General features: G+C 36.7%; 3 protein-coding genes across 3 annotated transcripts; 1 reads left to right on the forward strand and 2 right to left on the reverse strand.

Moving 5' to 3' along the window:
* Positions 1 to 820: 820 nt before the first annotated feature.
* Positions 821 to 2,677, forward strand: MAKR5 (membrane-associated kinase regulator). The gene is made up of 3 exons (XM_068459985.2): positions 821 to 1,974; positions 2,070 to 2,132; positions 2,216 to 2,677. The coding sequence occupies exons 1-3, from the start codon at positions 1,080 to 1,082 to the stop codon at positions 2,302 to 2,304; spliced, it is 1,047 nt and encodes a 348-aa protein (XP_068316086.2). The 5' UTR covers positions 821 to 1,079; the 3' UTR covers positions 2,305 to 2,677.
* Positions 2,678 to 7,472: 4,795 nt separating this feature from the next.
* On the reverse strand, positions 7,473 to 8,483 carry LOC137721079 (late embryogenesis abundant protein At1g64065-like). The gene has a single exon (XM_068460200.2). It carries the CDS (start codon positions 8,305 to 8,307, stop codon positions 7,660 to 7,662), a length of 648 nt encoding a protein of 215 aa, XP_068316301.2. The 5' UTR covers positions 8,308 to 8,483; the 3' UTR covers positions 7,473 to 7,659.
* Positions 8,484 to 11,293: 2,810 nt separating this feature from the next.
* On the reverse strand, positions 11,294 to 12,246 carry LOC137721080 (late embryogenesis abundant protein At1g64065). Its single transcript, XM_068460201.2, has one exon. It carries the CDS (start codon positions 12,091 to 12,093, stop codon positions 11,533 to 11,535), a length of 561 nt encoding a protein of 186 aa, XP_068316302.2. The 5' UTR covers positions 12,094 to 12,246; the 3' UTR covers positions 11,294 to 11,532.
* Between the last annotated feature and the right edge of the window lie 4,953 nt (positions 12,247 to 17,199).

Raw genomic sequence — 17,199 nt, forward strand, 5'->3', positions numbered from 1 at the left:
CTCTGCGTCATCTCTTCACCAAAAGTTCTGAAAATCAAACCTCCATTTTTTCATAAAACAGTGTATGAATCTGTACATACACGTATGACCTACACCTCTCAATTCTGAAACGTTTCTTAGAGCATCCCTTCGTAATTGTGGGGATTCTAGATATTCGTAAATCATATCTGTTTATTGTACTTTGTACGATTAAAAATTATTTTAAATATTTTTATTTAAAATTAAATACAAGTAGTATCTGATAAAAAATTGACTGCACTATATAGGATGAATGAACATTATTTACAGATCTCCATGATCTTCACCAAAAGGATTCAAAGAGGATCATGTTGGATAAAACAAGAACATGTGAACTTACATGTTGTAAGTGGCGAGTTTAGGATTTGAATAAAAAAAATTTCAGTTTATTTACTAAGTCATTTTGTCAAACAATTGACGAATTATATCAAAAGAATTTATTGAGTATTGTCCATGCAATCTGTTGAGATATGTTTACCAAATATTACATTGAACACATTCAGAGAATCATAGTAGACCCTTAATGTACATTTTATAAACTTAGAGTAATTCAATCCTAATTTGCATCCGTTTCTAAGTACAACATCTCTTGTCAATAAAATAAAATATAAATAAAAAGTTCATAAATAAAATGTACATATTTTTATTTTATTAACGCATAACGTTTCATGTGACCATCTAAGTCTTTCTCAAATCATACGCCAAGCCGATCGATTCTGTGCTATCGACTGTTGGTGTGTACTTTTAGAATCACGTAATCAAGCCATGTAAACAAAAACAGAGAACCTACCAAAATACAAAAACAAAACAAAAAGCAATCTCTCTCTCTCTAAAAAGAAAAGAAAAGCTTGTTTCCTCTCTCTCTCTCTCCTCTGCCTTCGATGCTGCAAACGCAACGCCATAAAACGAAGTGTAATTTTTAAATAATGCTCCTCTTTATTTCACTCATTTCTTCACGTTACCCTCCTCTCCCTGTGACTGTGACTCACTCCTTCCTCGTATAAAACCCCTCGAAACCCTACCAGTCTCTTGACCTCTCCCTCTCTCTCCCCTCCATAGCCATGGAAACTCTGTACTTCCTCAAGTTCTGGAAACCCAATGCCTCCACCGCCACACCTCCAAACTCCTCCGTCGCTAAAGAAAACGACGTCGAAGAAGAAGAAGAAGATTCTTTCTTCGATTTGGAATTAAGTTTCGACCTCATCCAAACCCCACAGGCAAACAACATCTTCGAATCCAAACCAAAATCAAACACCTCGGACAATACAGCCGGCAAACCAACCCTTTCTCTGTCCACTTCCGATCCGATTTCCAAAAGAAAAATTCTCCCGATCGAGCCAGTTTCCAAGCCTCCTCAGTCCCCCATCGCTCTCCTTAAATCCGCCCCAAAGTTCGGAGCTTTAATGCTCAAAAAACCCAGACATAAAATAGAGAAAAAAAGGGGGGAAAAAGCAGAGCCCGACGTTTCGATGGAGTCCCACAAGCAGAAAACCAAAGTAGTAATTGCGAAACAGCTCGCCGGAGAAGAGGCTCAAAACCCAACCAAGCTCACCCGTGAATACAGCTCCAGAAGAAGCGGAATCGGATTGCAGAATCCGAGGATGGAAGTCCCGAAAACAGAGAGATTTTGCAAGGATGTTTTGCAGAAGTACCTTAATCTGATCAAACCTCTGTACTCGAAGGTTTCCAGGAGCTCTACTGAGAAGGTGAAACCTTCTGTAGACTCAGCGACGGCGTCGCCGGTGATGCCGATATTCTCTATGTGTTCGCCCAAAAAGGACAAACAGGGAAACTTTCCGGCGGGATTTAGAGTTGTCTCTAAGAACTTGGGGAAAAGCAAGTCGGCCACGGCGATGGTGGCGCCGCCGGTGCAACGGAGGGACGATTCCTTGCTGCTGCACAACGATGGGATTCAGAGCGCCATTCTGCATTGCAAGAGATCGTTCAACTCTAGAGGTACACAGAGTTTTAAAGGTTTCAAAATTTCATTCGTATTTTACTAAAATTAATGATGTTCATTAATTAATTTCGACTGTTTAATTTGGTTTCAGATTCCTCGTCTTCGTTGTCGCGATCAACCAGTGATTCCTCCTCTACGAAATCATATTCTACAGGTGGAAATCACTTTGTTTTGTTGAACAAATCAAGTGAAATTTCAAATTTTAAAAATTTACAGAAATTTTAACGTATTTTGCAGATTGTTCTCTGTTGTCACGGTTTGCAAGTGAATCCCAGGACAAATCAGCAAGAAACTCGATCGAGGATGGGTACGGTGCCGAAATCTGAACCTTTGTTGGATTTTAATGGATAAAACGCAGGAAAACAGAGGAACCTTATCGCTCTGTTCTCTCTGCTTCCGTAAAAACAACGGAAGAAATGAAAAGGAAAATATAAGGTTGGGTTAGGGTTGTTTTTGGTATTTTAGCTTCTAGGGTTTTAGCTATGATGACCGGTGAGCACAGCGTATGGGGTTCACCTGTTGTTGCCTTGTAAAGTGGTGTCATGATGAAAAAACTGAAGAAAAACAAAAAGAAATCTGAGATTTTGGGGATCTTTTTGGTTTAGGGTTTCTGCTCTGAAGCAGCATCATGTTGCTTTTGAAATGAATGTTTGATGAGAGAAAATGTGTTTAAATCAATCTGAAAGATGTGCGACATTATTTTCTGGGTTCTCTGAGATTTTGATTTGACTCGACAAGTTGGCATCTTTTGGTTTTTTGTTTTGGAAAGGGATCGATACCTTCCATCTAATTTTTGAAATTTAATTAACAGGTAAAGTTATTATAATTTTTAATAAAATTTTTTATTTATAATCGTAGATAAAATTTTAAAGACCTGAATTTTGTGAATCATAATGCTTGGGGGGAAGGGATTCGGAGAGATCCCTGCCCTTTTGTCTGGGGATTCCACTTACCAGGAGAAATTGACAGGATGGAATCAGATGCTTGATTTTTTTTTATTTTTTTATTTTTTTTTAGAAAAATTAGATGCTTGTTTTTTAATTCCTCATAAAAACTGGCGGTTGGAAGTTAATTTTGGTTGTTGCCTGTAATAGTCTAGCTATTGAACGGACGTTCGTTTTGTTGCTATGTCATTCATAAAGTCTCGATATTAATGGGTCCAAAGTGATACGTAAAGAATTGTTGTACGTGTAAAAGTTATGAAATGAGGTCTGTAAGTAAGTTGTATTGGATGGAATCAGATGCTTGTTTTTTAATTCCTCATAAAAACTAGTAGTTGGAAGTTAATTTTGGTTGTTGCCTGTAATAGTCTGGCTATTGAATGGACGTTCGTTTTGTTTCTGTCATTCATAAAATCTCGATATTAATGGTCCAAAATGATGTAAAGAATTGTCGCACGTGTAAGTTATGAAATGAGGCTTATAAGTAAGTTGTATTGGATGGAATCTTGACTTTCTTTATGAAACAAACTAAGAAAGTTTAGCAGCCTCATATGCTACACGTCACTAAAAAAAGCTTAAAGTTTAAGAAACAAGTGTGTATGAGCATGTGAAGGGTGTGAATTAATTGTCTCACGTTCAAAAGTTTAGAAGCAATGAAATACGAGTGCCAAAGAAATGAAGATTTAGTTCAAAAAAAAAAAAAAAAAAAATGAAGATTTATGATCACAACCAAGCTGGGGAAAATTTGGTTAATTCGATTCCGACAGCATTTTTTCTTTTTATATATATAAAGTGCTTTTGAATTGCGAAAGAAGCATTTTATTTGGCTTTTATTAAAATCTGATTTCGTTTCAAAGCGAACAAAAGAAAAGCGTTCGGAAGGTGGCAGATGCTGACACTCTCTCTCCCCCAGTCTCTCTGGCCACCCATCCCATCTGGGTATGGTAGCTGGGTTGGATGGAGAGGAGAGATTCAATTCAACTTTTGACTGATTGTTGCAGCAGCAAGAGGGGAGTGAGACCTTTGGCGCGATAAAAAAAGTTAATTTTTTGCAATTAAAAAATTTAGGATTCAAGTATCGAAAAATAGTCCTTTTATAAAGTAGGAGTAAACTGTGTATAATTAACAGTTAATTTCCGACTCTCGCAAAACGAAGAGTCTTGTTAATTTGAGATCGCCTTTTTTAATTACAAATTCTTCCATCACTTTCCGAAGTTTTACATGCATTTTACTGTATTCTTCCTAAGTTCTGCCTGTGGTTTTATCTGTCCCAGTTATAACAAACCCGAAAATTTTTCTTCTTTCCTAAGCTCTACTAGTAGTTTTACCTGTCGCGGTTATATAAAGATAAGTCAAACTCTAAACCTCTCATAATCCTAACATATTACCCCTCTCTTTGTCCCACTTCAGCTAACTCTAAGAGCTTCTCAACGTCCAGATTTTGAGTCTAAAACTGAGGACTATAGAATTTAATATTAGAATTCATGATCCAAATTATAACAAACCCTCAAATTTATATAAAAATCATATCAGTAAATCGAAAGGAGCAAGGCATGCACTTGCACTGCAGTTCAAACACATAATTATGATGAGCAAGAAATGCCAAGAAAGACACCAAAATTTGTGGCCCCAAAATTCCATTTGAGACACGAATGCAATCACGGTGAACCACATTGCAGACATGCCAAAGAAGAAAATATGACAAAAAATAAAGAGGAAACCACATATCTCGGGCACCAATAGGTTTCAACTTCACAGTTGAGACCATTATCTAGTCACAAGTTAGGTGATACTGACTTACATGAAACAAGAGCATGAAGTTGTCAGTGTTCCATACCAACCATGCGATATCATGTGATAAAAGAAATGAGAAATTGTTGTAGATTTGAGACACTACCATCTTCACGTCCCTCAGTTTCATGTAGTCCTTTAGAGGTACCCTACTTTCTAATACCAGTTTCAATTAGACCAAAAGTAACTATGTTGAGTTGTCTTCAACTCACCCAATTCGTTCCACTAAATGAATATGCAAATGCAAGGGAGGATAAATCCTAAAGTTCCTCTTTTTTCGACATGATATAAAGTAGTGTTAATACATTATCCTATCTTTTTATATTTTAAGGAGGGATCATTTTATAAATTTCGCACAGTGCCTTCAAAATCTTAGAGACTGCCTTGAGTACATATGGTTTTGTAAGTGCATTTCTAATGGTTTAGGCAAAGAAAATAGGCAAAATTGTACTATAAAGGTTGATGTGTTTTTTGTTTTTTTTTTTTCCTTTCTCCACATAAAATAGTGACAAGGCCTCACCTGCCTATAATTGGGTCTAGGCAAATTTTGCCTACCCAATTGACTACGTCATTGGAGCATGTTTTTTGCCTACGTGACTCATCAAATAGATTTGACTATTCATTTGCATACTCCATTAAAGATGATTTTGCACTTATTCGCAATAGTAAGTGCCATGTACCTACGTGCAAACTACACACACAATTCTTATAAATTTATTGAATTATGGTTGACAAATGCTCGACGTAATGTGAACACAATACAAAACACCACAAAATCGATTTTTAGATTGTGTTTCTTGGTACTCTTACAAGCACAAGTATTCCAAATTCTCCGAGACAAGATAGTAGGGATGGTATATTATGGTTAGTATTTTAGGTGGGCTTCATATTTTTAAACAATATATTAACTCCTAACTCCTAAGTGCCTAAATTAGGACAAAAAAAGAGTTGATAAATCGAGGCAAATGCTACTGTTCACTGCATTTGCACTAAGTTGGAGCAGCAGAAAGACGTGATTCAGTTGAAGTGTTTCATATAAGAAATGTGATAAATTATATATATGCAGATGAATGCAATGCACCAAGAAACACCACACAAACACACACCCGACACCATATTTTCAACCGAGGACAATTAGATTTGCTGTGTTTCCCTCCACGGATATCGAGTCTGGTGATAATATATAAACTTCTGGGATAATATTAGTATCTATTACTTTTTGGTAATTTCATGTACAATTCGTTAACCTGACACACAGCGATATAAAAATAACTAATTTCGTGTCAACCTATTGACGAGTCAGGTCGTTATTAAATCACCCGTTAACAAGTCAAGTTGTTATCAGGTTACTCGTTAAGAACCAGATAGATATTGTTTGTTAGATCTAGACATTATACATGATAACTTCTTGCATGACCCATTAACCTGACACGACTTACTAATGAATCGGATCGTTATCGGCTCGCCAGTTAAGAACCAGTTAAGATAACGAATTTGGTACGAACGAACTGTTAAGATAATAAATATGATACAAAAATGATGAACACGACAAACTATTGCGTTAGGTCATTAGCATCCGTGTCCATGATCATGTCACGTGAGCTCATTTTCCAACTTTAGCTTTCTTTTAGGGTAAAACAACATTCTTAGGAAACATTAGGATTCGAATTAGATTTCTTTTGCTGCAGTTCATTGGATCTGTCTCAATCATCGGCCAAGCTTTCTGGAACGTTTTAAACGGACATGGATTCTCTCCGGATCCATTGGTCCTAATTCACCAAGTCACATCATCCGGACCATTAAAATTTGATTTAACGGCTAAAGTTATTATAACTTTTAAAGTAAGCTTCTGTTTGTAGCTGTTGGATTAAATTTTAATGGCCCGAATGATGTGACTTGGTGGATTAGGACCAATGGATCCGGAGAGGATCCATGTCCTGTTTAAACAATATGTTAACACTATCCACAATGTCAAAGTACCGGCTCATATGTTAGACCGTTTGTACGTATCAAATTGTGATTTGCAGAAAGAATAATAACTCCTTCCAATAAACAAGCTAAGCACAAGCAAAGTTTTATTAAAAATGAATGGTCAAGATTGAATTAAAAAAAAAAAAAAAAACTATTTTCTAGTAAATATAAAGCTGGATTACTCAGAATTTACCCCAACAACCATAAACACTTGAAGTCGAGAATGAAAATAACAGCGAGTTATGTACCGGACAACCCAAACTGTTAAGGCCCGGACAATCATTTTTCTATGTTTTTTGAAAGGTCCGTAAAAATCATTACAGCCCAGTGGAGGGGTATAATTAGGCCGAAATCTTTCATTTGGTCTACTTCATGGGTCTACTTCAAACCAAAATTTAAACAAGGGCATAATCAGAAAGTTTTTTTGACCAAAATGATTTTTGAGATTGACATAACTCCTTATTTTGGTATTTGAGATTTAAAATCAATAGAAATGGTTATTCAGTTTGTCCACCATCAATCATTTTGGTCATTCCATAAAATCCTCTGTTAAACTGAGGATTTTTTTTTTCATGAAAGTGAAGGGGTTGAATTGACAAAAATACTTTCAATTTAATGGAAACTTTTCACGAAATGATAAAATGAGGTGATGGATAAACTCAATGATCATTTCTATCGATTTTACATGTCAGGGACCAAAATAAGTAGTTATGTTAATTTTAGAGATCATTTTAACTAAAAAGCCAAATCATAATGGTTAATGACAAGCTTTAAGATTTTGAAACCATCAATCATAACAATGTGCAATTCAATTCAATATTATTAACACTTCAAACCACTTTCAAATCACTAATCACAAACAAATATTATTAGATAGGAAAATTAATAACGGACTACATTGTATAGCTGCAAAATGTCTCATATCTCATAAAACAATCTAAAAATGAAAAATGAATTAAACAGTATACGTATGAAGTATCACTTGCAGACAATATTTTGCACCGACTGCGTAGCAAGAACGATTTCCATGGTGCAATTCATCTGAGCAGACCTCTTCTTCTTGATCACCTTCATCAAACGTATCTTCCCCTCCAATCTAGAAGTGGACGTAACCGGAATAATCCCCGAGCTAATATCACTCGCTAATTGAGAATTACCTTTCAACTCATTCGAACTTAAGTACAGAGAGGCCTCCACCTTTTTAGTCGATCGAGCCCTGGCACGGGCCTCGTACACATTAGTCTGCCCAATTTTTGTTCCCCTGTAATCGAACTCAACAATTCCATCCTCGTACTTGAAGTGTCCAAAGTTGGTGTTCTTCACACCAAACTGAACATCCATTACAAGGTTAAATGAAGGGCTCGTTACACTGCCAACTTCGAACTCACTGAGTGAGGCTGATCGAACTCGGTACTTAGGGGTTTTTATTTTCATGACGGTGAGTGCAAAGACTGTGATAACTACAACTTGAAACACAGCAAAGACAACAACGTATAGTAGGCACCTCATGCGCTTGTTTCTTTTCAGCTTGGCCGGGTCTGCTGCGACGGCGGATTCTTGGTCGCTCCGAGTGTAGCCGTTTGCTGGGGGTGCCGGGGGAGATGTTGCTTCTTTCTCAGCTGCCATTGTATTTTCTCAGTTTGTATATTTCTTTCGATTGGTGAGTGGAAGATTGATATTGGTGGTGGTTTTGATAAGCAAGTATTTATAGATATGTGATAGGAGGATTAAGAGCACTTAGTTTGCAAATGGGATCAGCAAAGGTCCTCTTTCTTGTCACAAACGCGCATGGAGGCTCATACTATTTTACGAATGATATTTCTACTCTAAGCTAAACTATTGAATTGAAGAAGGTTATGTCAACTAACACAATCCACCACTTGCAAAATCAAATTTTATTTTATTAATAAGCATATAAATTATAATCGTAAGACAATGTCAGCAGCCTAATGACATCGCAGATCGACCTCAAGCTAATTAATCAAAATATTTTGCATGATGGTGGCCAAAAAGTTAACGTAATATTATTTCTCATTTTACTGTAATTATTATTTCTCCTAATTAGGTAGCTTAATAGAGCGTTTGACTTGTAAATTACCGGTTCTGGAAGTAGGAAAAGTATGCTTCGAGTCTTTCAACAGAAGGAAAGTTCAACGATATTTATAAGAGAAAAAGTAAGTGACATGCACAAGCTCTATAAGAAATATCCCAAAGGCGGCTAATTAGATATGATCAATTCAACTGTGACGCGTTGAAAAGATCATGGTATTGAAACATGTCGTGTTCTTAAATGGTCAAGTTCAACGTCGTATTTTCATCTTTATACGCACTGTTATATGTATCACAGTGTCAGTGCCACTAGATCAATCAAATTGGTCATGATTTTGTTAAATGCGGGTAAGACTGATGTTAAATGTAGAGACTCGGAATATATTTAGAATAAAAATAGTTATAAAATCATCAGGTGTTATTTTTCATTTAAAATAGAATGCGTGGATGGTACACCACATGATTTGTATTCTTAGTATTTAGAAAGGTTCTACAGACAATCAAGCCATTAGTGCATATTCTTTTCTCTGTTTGTAATTTTCTGTTAGAGCGAACAGGTTGGAATTTAAATCCAATTCAAGCAATCAAATTGAGGCCGTGGGAAAGGTTAGGGTCCCAGATATGATGGCTCTATCAACTTGACTCCTCCCTTTGTGTTGATGAAGCAAGAGCTTTAAGAAGATGCTTGCGGTGATGGGCAAGCAAGGTCTGGCATAGATCATCGACTTTTTTCAGCTGAAATTGATCACAAATCATCTCCTTCTCAATCTAATTGAGAAATATATGTCAATCAAATACGGTCAAATTTTCCTCTTCATCTAAAGCTGGTAAGGCAGATAATCAGGCTACATAAGGGCTTTATCCTTTTATTCCGCTCCAAATAAGCCTTCCTATTTTTGTGGGTACTTTTATAATATGAATGCCTTTTACGGTTAAAATTAGGTTTTTTAGTTAAAATAGTATGAGATTGACATAACTCCTCACTTTGGTCCCTGATAATGATAATTGTAAAAGAGGTCACTGAGTTTGTCTACTACAAATCATTTTGATCATTCTGAGAAAAATTTGTCAATATGCTTGTTAAATTGTCACGTGAACGACCACGTGATCACCTATTTGAGGGTATTTTTGTCAAACCAACCTCTCCACTTAATGAGGATATTGATAGTTTTTTCAAGGAATGACCAAAATGATTTATAGTGGATAAACTCATGGACTATTTCTATCAATTTTTATTATTAGAGACCAAAATAAGGAGTTATGTCAACCTCATGAACTATTTTGATTAAAAAACCTTTAAAATATGATCAATTTCTCAATTATTTTATTTCTGCGATCCAATAGCGCAATGTTATAGGTAAATTTCTTTACAATGGACTATTTTGATTAAAAAACCTTTAAAATATGATCAATTTCTCAATTATTTTATTTATGCGATCCAATAGCGCAATGTTATATGTAAATTTCTTTACATAACATTACATTAGTAGACTGAAATCTCTATCCACTCAACGTAAGTATTCAGGCCTGCAAAATTAGATCAGTGCTTTTTTATAAACAGCCATGAAATCCAGGTGTGTTCGGTTATCAAAAGTACACACAGTAAATACAGTACTTTATCAAATTCACGCAACTTTTTACCCTAATTATTTTCTTCAACCGAAATTTGAATAGAGAAGTCATCTCTCCTTCTTAAATATGATCATGATATATGCAGATGCGACAATATTGGTAGGCAATCACCACCAGCGGGCCATCAGCCCGACATTACATGCTAATGTGGTTAACATGATTTTCATTTCATTTGGCTAGTTTAATTCAAGCTGGCAGGCACAACCTAAATAATTCATGCTCTCGTTACTGTCAATGTCATCCAATCAATTTCAAGCTCCAACTTGCTATTTCTTTTTATTCATATATATAAATATATAAATTTTTTTTGATAAAACGATTGTGTCATTGGTTAAATTGTTAAATGTTAGCGGGAATGAGATAAGTGAGGGTTGAGCTCACACCATAGTGCACAAATGTTATTATTTTCTGTCGTTGCTGTAATCATTTACCATATATAAGCCTTCGAGAATGCGTTCGAATGCTTGAATGCTCTAAGGTGAAGGAAAATGAAGCAAAGGCAAAAATCCTCATAACGAAGTTAAGAAAAAGAGGTTAATGTGCCAGGTAGGCATATAAGTGAGAATATTTTCTTCCTTTCACATCACTCGAAAATTCAACCATTTCCCGTAGCTTGAATCTGGTTCAATCTATAAACACACGCAATCCCATCTCCAACGGAGACCATTTAACCGATCTCATCCACTTGAAAATTTGTGTATTATCTACATTAAATTTATTTAAACAACAAGACAAATGATTCAATTTTGAGTGTAATGGTGAGACCACAAATTTGCTTGAGACCTAAAAGTTAAAAGTTAAATAGTAGTTAAAAAAACGCAAGGAGAATAGAAATGCAGATACAGTTGCCCTAATTTTTAATTGAACAAATTTGAAGTTAGTTAATGGAATAATTCTTTTTTTTTTGTTCGAAAAGTTAATGAATAATTCGTTGCAAGCAAATAGTGTAGAGATCTCAAAAATTTAAACCAATATTGTACAAAGAATATGCAAAAGATGAAAACTCGCACAGCCTTCAACATACTTATAATATTTCCCTCCATATGAAAAACTAAGAAATTCAACAACTACCAAACTTCAAACCCATAAAAATGAAATGAAAAATAATTCCCAAGAAAACCCAATAAAAAGAGAAGAAGAAGAAAATTAATCAAGGACTTAATAATTTGATCACTTGCAAGTCAAGACGTGGACCAATTTGGCCTTAGTATCAAGATTTATGGTGCAGTTCATGTCAGCAGACTTCTTCTTCTTGATAATCTTCAACAGATGAACCTTCCCATCCAACTTAGCGTACGCTGTGAAAGTCAAATTCCCAGATTTCAGATCGCTACTCAACTGAGAGTGGCTCGAAACCTTGTTCGAACTCAACGAGACTACAACATTAATCTTCTTTGTTTTCTTAGCCTTAGCCTTTTCCTTATCTATGGTTGCCTCGCCGACTTCGGTGCCTTCGTACGAGAAAGTTGCCTTGCTGCTCTCGAACTTGTAGTGTCCAAAGTTGTTGTTTTTGACTGCGATGACGGCCTTGATTTGAACGTTGAAGGAAGGAGAGGAGGAGCTGGAGTTTAGTGTGCCGATTGTAACCGAGTCTAAACGGACTTTGGGAGTTTTGACTCGGAGGACAAAAACCACAAAGAGGACTATGATGACGGTTTGGACTATGATCCCGGCGGCTATGTAAAGCAAGCACCTATTTCGCTTTCGGTGCGAACCGTCGGTTCCGGTCATGTTGTAATGATTCTGGATCTGGTTTGGACTGAGATTGGGAAGTAGAGGCTTTCTTTTTGTTGTTGGTTTGGTTTGAAGGTGTTGTAAGTTTAGTGCAAGAAGGAAAGTGTATTTATAATAGGGCTGTGGACCTTGTAGGGTTTTTTTTTGCTATATTTTCATATTTTGGATGTTGGACGGGCCTTAAATAATCCCTTTTCCAGCTGAGTTCGCCCTAACGGGTTTTTTTATTTGAATTTGTTCTAAAAATGTTTAGACGTTATTTGGAATAAACTAAACTTTTGTAAGACAAATTTTTACAAGCTTCGAAAGTTTGAAACTCGGTATATAATAATTACTTATAAGAAATGAGTATTTTTTTTATTTATGTTTTTAATAAAAAAAATAAATAAATAAAGTAGATGAGTCATGATGATTTTAATTATGGTATATTGAAAAATAAATATAAATTATGAGATAACTATAGAAAATTGTTTAGTTCACAACTCAGAACTAAGGTTTTATATAGGAGGTATGGTGTGACTTGTGAGTGAAAAAGTGTATAGTAATTACCTAACCTAATTCCTATTGGGCGACTAAGTCGAATGACAGGGTGTGTTGAGCTCAGAGTGCGGTAGAGAGTCAAAGAGATGAGTTTGAAATGTCACATATTCTGATATGGAATATTTCACGCAGAAGGCATGTAATACTAGGACGAAGTTGCGTCGCTCAAGTTTAAAATATTCGCAGTTTGAGGGGGTGACAAGCTTCCCGTGATACTGGGAAAACAAAGAGATTCATATATATACATATATACATGCAGCTAGGATCTTAAGAATACTTTGGAAGCTCTATTTGTATTCGACTCTATAAACAATCACGTAATGATGATGATGTTGGTGTCAAAACTTGGACGGAGATCTAGACTGGGTTTAACACGTATTTGCTCTAAGTGTTGCTTTCGACTTTGTTGCCACATGATGGCTCGAGAGAAAGAGAGAATAGGCGTGTCACTATTAGCGGCTGTCAACAGACATTGTTTGTGTTTTAAGTGCTTATGAAGGGTGCGAGTAAACTGAATCATAACACGGGTTGGGAGAGCTATAAAAATTTAAGATCTTAGGAGTCCAATCAGTGTTTGCATCGAAAGAAAGTTAGAGATTGTAGCTGAAGAGCTAAGAGTTTGCTAAAAAGCAGTTGGATTGACTGAAGAATTACTCAAGGTTTTGTATAATCATAGAGATTGATTTTAACGAAGGCCCTAAGCTTAAAGACCTCTGGTTCTGTTTATACAGTAGAGAAGGACATCAATCTTATTGCTGAGCTGGAGCCGGGATAGATCATTTATTGGCAGATAATGGCTGTAATTCCTGGTAGGTGTTATGTCCAGTGGAGTTTCGCACGATTGATGTGGCGACATCAATGTGTAGGATGATGTGTGCATCGACATTTAAGTAGGCAACATATTCCTAGATTTGACAGTCTTCATGGCAGAAGTGCATCAAGGAGGAACCTGTTCGAACCCTCAGACGGGTTAGAGTGGAGTGAGGTGGTTGTCCTAGCCCTAGGATATGATCCTTAATTAGGCTTCGAAGTTGGTGGGCCGAAGTCATGCAACTTTGCGTAAATAAAACTAATTTGGTCCCATAACATATGTCTTATTTTTATTTATGACCTAAACAGATAAAAGTAATACAAAATTTAGGATGAACTGGGTGATTAAAGTTAAAACTCAATTTATATCATGATTAAACTCATGTTTGATATAAACTCTCTTGCCAGTTACAGATATATGAAAATAATTCTAGGATGGATTATTATATTCATCCAACGATGCAAAACAGATCAGTTCTCTTTTGAACCAAAATCCATCAAATCGTCAACTGGAAAATATTTAATTCAGGGAACTTGTAGTGTATATATAGAAGAGGTATCACCCTGGCCATGCTAGCTAACTGAAAGGATTAAACAACTATATCAGAATATTTCGAACAAGGACTTAATTTCCAGGCGCACCAAGGATGCGTATATCAAATACTATCATAACATATAATACCAAACCCTAGTTGTTATTTTCAGTCATTGTTTATTGTTACCACAGTGTGATGATTTAACTTAATTGGCCTTTGGGTGGCTGGTCTTCCACGGCGGCGAATTGGTCCCTACCATGAAAGTAATATTCGATTCCATCCAAAGCTTCTTGATATAAATTATCTGGGAAACAATGTAACAATATTATTATATACCATCATAGGCTCCTTGTTCCTTGAGATCCAAAATGTGTGAATAAATGTAGATTGATTTTTGTAAATACAGAGAAAGACGTGATTGATCTTTTCAATTATGAAGAATATCATTCATCATTGTCCGATATATTTTTAAGATTATTGTTGAATGTTAATATTACGAAGTAAAAGCATAAATTATGTAGGATGGTCATATCATATTATTACAATAATTAAGGCCTCGAAGATCCTTCTTTAAACTAACACTTTTGTTCATAAGCACTTCTATGATAAGCACATCGAAACTTTTAATAAAAATGTAGGCGTTTTAAAAAAAAAAAAAAAAAAAAACTTGGAAGTGTTTCCTAAAAAAAACCACATGTATAGATAGTACTTCTTTTATGAAGCACTTCAAGTGAAACACCTTTGATTTTTTATATCAAACACACAAACGTTTTTGGTGATTTGAAAACAATTTTAATTAATTTAAAGATCCCATGTGATGCTTTCTTCGTTGAACTTGAAGATCCCATGTGCTTTCTCTTTCTGGTAAAATATGATTAGTGTTAATCATGTTTCTTAATGACATTGAGAGACTTTCTTAATTCCTAACCAATAATGTGACAAATGAATCATCAATTAAAGATGCGTATTACGAGGATGGTCCAAATTAATCCAAATATTCTTAGTCCTACGAGTCCAGTCAAATAAAGAGAAAAAGAAAATGGAAGGACGTTGGGGGTGAGTGGGGCGCTAGCTTGGGGAGATTAGGGTTTCCCCTTGTTTGTATTAACAATAAAATATGGATACAACAAAAGATTAAACTATAGGGGTGTGGGGTTACACAATGCGCTGTCTTATTTGCCGGTCGATCAATCTTTATACCAGAGTGAAATCTGCAAGTGCTCGACTTTGTTCAGAAGAAATATATAATAAATTCTTCTTGAGCAGGTTTTAGGCCCATGTCATTCTCTTCTCACTATTTGGAAAATGGGCTTATAATCCTGATCACCGCATCAAAGTGTTTTGTTTTTGGGTTGGCACTATTGGATCAATAAGTGCGTTACAGTTTTCCTACCTTACAACACACATAAAAGAAAATTATCACTACTCTACGTAAATATAAAAGGGAGCAAGAATCGTGTAGTTTAAGTGGTTTTATCGTTTTTTTTTTTAATTGTAGTTTAAGTTGTTATGAGTATAGTTTTTTATCTGAAGTTTTAGGTTTGGTTTTCTCCCCTATCATCACATATTGACAAAAGAAAAGTTATTAAACATCATTTTGGGTATTGTCTGTTCTCTCATTGTAGTAGGGTAATATGATATAGATTAGATGACAGAGTAAATATATCAAACTAGAAGGCGCAAATCCTGTTGGAACTTATGAGGGACTATTGTCCCACATCGCCCATACACTTTACCTAATTCCCCTTTATAAACGAGTTCACTCACTTATTGTTTGAAAGGAATTGGGTCAAAGCCATAGACCTTGGGCCTTGGACTTGGAAGGTTTGGGTGTATATATTAAATGTCAAAGATGGGCCTTGGCCTTGGAGCTCAGATGGACGAAAAACACAAGTACAAGATAGACGTCCATGAACTACTGCACAAGTATAGTGTAACATCCCACATCGCTCAGGGGAGTGATCCTTAAATGTATATTATCATCCCTACCTTGCACGGGGCATTTTGGGAGGGAGTGATCCTTAAATGTATATTCTCATCCCTACCTTGCACGGGGCATTTTGGGAGCTCACTGGCTTCGGGTTCCGTAGGAACTCCGAAGTTAAGCGAGAAGGGGGCTAGAGTAATCCCATGATGGGTGACCCACTGGGAAGTTGCTCGTGAGTTCCCAAAAACAAAACCGTGAGGGAATGGTAAGCCCAAAGCGGACAATATCGTGCTACGGTGGTGGAGCGGGGCAGGGAAGTGATCCGCCCCGGGCCGGGATGTGACAATTTGGTATCAGAGCCTAACCCTGGTCGCGTGTGTGCCGACGAGGACGTCGGGCCCCTAAGGGGGGTGGATTGTAACATCCCACATCGCCCAGGGGAGTGATCCTTATATGTATATTCCCATTTCTACCTAGCACGAGGCCTTTTGGGAGCTCACTGGCTTTTGGTTCCGTAGGAACTCCGAAGTTAAGCGAGAAGGAGGCTAGAGCAATCCCATGATGGGTGACCCACTGGGAAGTTGCTCATGAGTTCCCAAAAACAAAACCGTGAGGGAATGGTAAGCCCAAAGCGGACAATATCGTGCTACGGTAGTGGAGTTGGGCCCGGGAAGTGGTCCCGCTCGGGCTGGGATGTGACAATTAGTATCAGAGCCAATCCTTGGCCGGAAGTGTGCCGACGAGGACGTCGGGCCCCTAAGGGGGGTGGATTGTAACATCCCACATCGCCCATGGGAGTGATCCTTAAATGTATATTCTCATCCCTACTTAGCACGAGGCCTTTTGGGAGCTCACTGGCTTCGGGTTCCGTAGGAACTCCGAAGTTAAGCGAGAAGAGGGCTAGAGCAATCCCATGATGGGTGACCCACTGGGAAGTTGCTCGTGAGTTCCCAAAAACAAAACCGTGAGGGAATGGTAAGCCCAAAGCGGACAATATCGTGCTACGGTGGTGAAGTGGGCCCGGGAAGTGATCCGCCCCGGGCCGGGATGTGACATGTAGGGGCGGATTTTTGTCTTAGGAGATTGCTACTGCAAGCCTTTGTCTTCCCTAAACAAGTCAATGATTATTGTTGTGATTTTATATGCAGTTTTATTAATTATTCATATTCTAGTATATTGTGTATATAGTGAAATTGTAATTCGAAATAAAATGTGCAATTATTATATATTGTATAATTGATATTTGATATTTGATTGGTTATAACAATCTAAGACAGAAAATTCTATTTG

Source organism: Pyrus communis, chromosome 1, assembly GCF_041283825.1.
Source record: "Pyrus communis isolate YQ-2024b chromosome 1, ASM4128382v1, whole genome shotgun sequence".
NCBI classification, from domain to species: domain Eukaryota; kingdom Viridiplantae; phylum Streptophyta; class Magnoliopsida; order Rosales; family Rosaceae; genus Pyrus; species Pyrus communis.